Genomic DNA, 2,909 nt, shown 5'->3' on the forward strand with positions numbered 1-2,909 from the left:
AATTGTTGACTTATTGTTTACTGCTATCATAAGCTTATAGTTATAGATAAAAATAACATTTTTGACCAACGTGCACTACGATGGAGACAGGCGAATCGCCGAAGTGTCACGAGTGCCATACACAGATTCTTGGCGTTTTATTTGTTTTACGAGCATAAAGGATATTGATTTGGTAATAATAATGTAATTTAACACGAAAAGAGAATTGCGTTAAAATATAGGTACTTTATTATGTATTATCTACCGTGGTGGCCATAAAAATGCCCTACTTTCTTAATTAAAAACTATATATTATATCCCTTAGCACGCAACTGCAGACATAGTCCATCAGGTTTATTATTTTCTGATAACTTATAACAATACATACAATCAAATTACCGACGTTTTTTTTTTTTTTTTGAAACGTTATCGTCGCATTAAAACTGATAACATCTAGTGGCATGGTAAACTCAAATATTGTCAATAGGTAGCAAAATGTTTTTCAAATACCCATCTCACCTATACCAATGCACCAGTAGCGTGCGGTCAGGGCAAACGAAGTAAGCGCCGCATGCCCACCTAAAAAGAAAGAAAAACATGTATTTAATTTATTATGTCATTAGGCGGGCGATATGCGATGTTGTAATATAGGTTTTTAAGTTATTTATTATTGAATATATTATCATAATGTACTCCATTATATGTACCTATTATATTATATTAAAAATTATAATAAATAAAGTATGAAATTAAATTGTTTTGTTATTTAGGTATTGACTAAAACGCTCAGGATTTTGATTGCTTGGCGCGTTACATTATACACGAGTGTGATAGTCAGGTAACTACGGTTTTACGCAGCATTTGGAAGCGCTGCATTAAAAATAGGTACTTTTAGAAACTTATTTTCAGCTGTTACCGAAAGTTTTCTTTTTTAGCACATTTAATATGCAATTTAATACTCTTACTATGATCAACAATTATAAAGAGTACTTTATGTTTTCTTCTTATTATAATTTAAATTTTAGTATTTGTAACGGTGGTTTTGTTTTGCGCTTACCAAGCTTCAAATACCGTTATACCTATAGTGAGGCAGGTACGCTTCCAATGGTTAACCGGTGTATTAGAAAATAAGATAAAAATATTAAAAATTGTATCCTTGACAGGGCTCGCATTCGAAAAAAAATTCCGTTTAATGTTATTTACAATTAAAACGTTACACAATTTTTGCGTTTATTGTTATTCAGAATTTAAACGTTATTCAAGTTTTGTGTTTATCGTTATTTAGAATTAAAACGTTATACAAGTTTTGCGTTTATCGTTATTTAGAATAGTGTTAATACCTATTAAATATATTAATAATAACTAATACGGCCAGGTAGGTAATGGCCCGAATACGGAATATAATATGATAAATTCTTAGATTGTTTTGGACAAATATTAATCGCATGAAATGAATATTTCTAGGAAACTAACAGAACTTTTAAATAGATGGATTTTAAATTATTTCATTTTGCGTTATTTTTCTTAATATTCTATGAGTTGCTTTTTGCGTTATTATAATATGTTTTGTATAATGATATATTATATATTTTGTTAATCGTTATTTTTGATTATTGCTTTCCGTTATAATTATTACGTTTACAGATTTCAATAATTTTTTGTCAAATATAACGTTATTATAACGTTTGCCAGCCCTGATCCTTGAAGATTTCGAGGGTAAATATAATGATATGATCAATGATGTGTTACATCATGAGAAATAATTCTAAATCAAAAACGATTTTGAGCGGAGACGGAGTACCTATCACTACTAAATACTGTATCTACCACTTACTTATTAGGCATTTGAAGTTTTTTATTTTTTTATTAAAAATGAATGAACTTTATAACAGTTTTTATACTCGGTCAAACGCTTTAAAACGAATTACAAGATCCAAAAAAAGTTGTTCTTTTAGATATATTAAAAATACATATGCATAATTTGAAGTTCAAATATTGAAATACAAATTCCATAAAATAAGGTAAATTAATTGTCAACTAAACATATAGGTAGGTATTACTATCTACCATATAGCTAATAGACATATATATATATTACCAAAAACAGTATAAATATATAATAATAACATTAATAACATGTCCTTAGAAATATAGTCGGACATTTAATAGAAAATCTTCACTCAGAATCGTTTTACGTTGGTATGCAATAATTCAAATTTATCACTCAACTTCCCCACTTTTTATTTCAGATTATCTTTAAAATTGGGTACAGAGAAATTTTTACTTTTTGCCACTTAAATTACCAATTAGATTAAATTTGCTACCAGAAACCTCTTTCTAAATTGTACTGCTCCAAGAGGTGGCACAGATCACACATCAAAGTTAAATTAATACATCACTTAGGTAACTCAGAATTTAAAAATAAAAATAAAACTTTATAGCAAAATTACATATTTATAGTAAGATATAGTTGTAAGTACATTTAGATACGTATTATACGTGGATTCATTATTAACACACATAATAATAACAATAATAATAATAAGTTATTATAATAATATTATTGGTATTTAACTAGTACAAGTAGTATCTAAGACCTAACTAGTGTATAATACCCAGTTGAGTAACCTTCAATCGATATAATAAATTATAGTAATGATATCAAACTATATTTATTTAGGTCTTAGGACGTCATATTATATGATTAGTGGTCTATAGTTTATTCAGTAGGTATTTGAATCTTTTTAAAAATCTGGATTGTATTATAATAATATAATATAATATTCGATCATAATTCATAGGAATGGGAACTAAACTTTTTGCCATTCGATGACTTATTTTGTGTTCCCATCAGTGTGATCTTAGAATAGTCGAAATTTCAAAATGTCGAAATGTTGACTAACTTATAATCAGGGACGGTTCCATGGGGG

At 27.8% G+C, this 2,909-nt stretch overlaps 1 protein-coding gene across 1 annotated transcript in view; it reads right to left on the bottom strand.

Moving 5' to 3' along the window:
• Nucleotides 1-235: 235 nt before the first annotated feature.
• The window catches only part of LOC100575814, a 30,041-nt gene continuing 27,367 nt past the window's right edge, over nucleotides 236-2,909 (bottom strand). Inside the window, exon 9 of the mRNA XM_008180546.3 lies at nucleotides 236-558. Coding sequence (XP_008178768.1) covers nucleotides 526-558 — 33 coding nt within the window. The 3' untranslated portion in view covers nucleotides 236-525. The remainder of the gene's footprint in view (nucleotides 559-2,909) is intronic.

Source organism: Acyrthosiphon pisum, chromosome X, assembly GCF_005508785.2.
Source record: "Acyrthosiphon pisum isolate AL4f chromosome X, pea_aphid_22Mar2018_4r6ur, whole genome shotgun sequence".
In the NCBI taxonomy this organism is placed as follows: Eukaryota; Metazoa; Arthropoda; class Insecta; order Hemiptera; family Aphididae; genus Acyrthosiphon; species Acyrthosiphon pisum.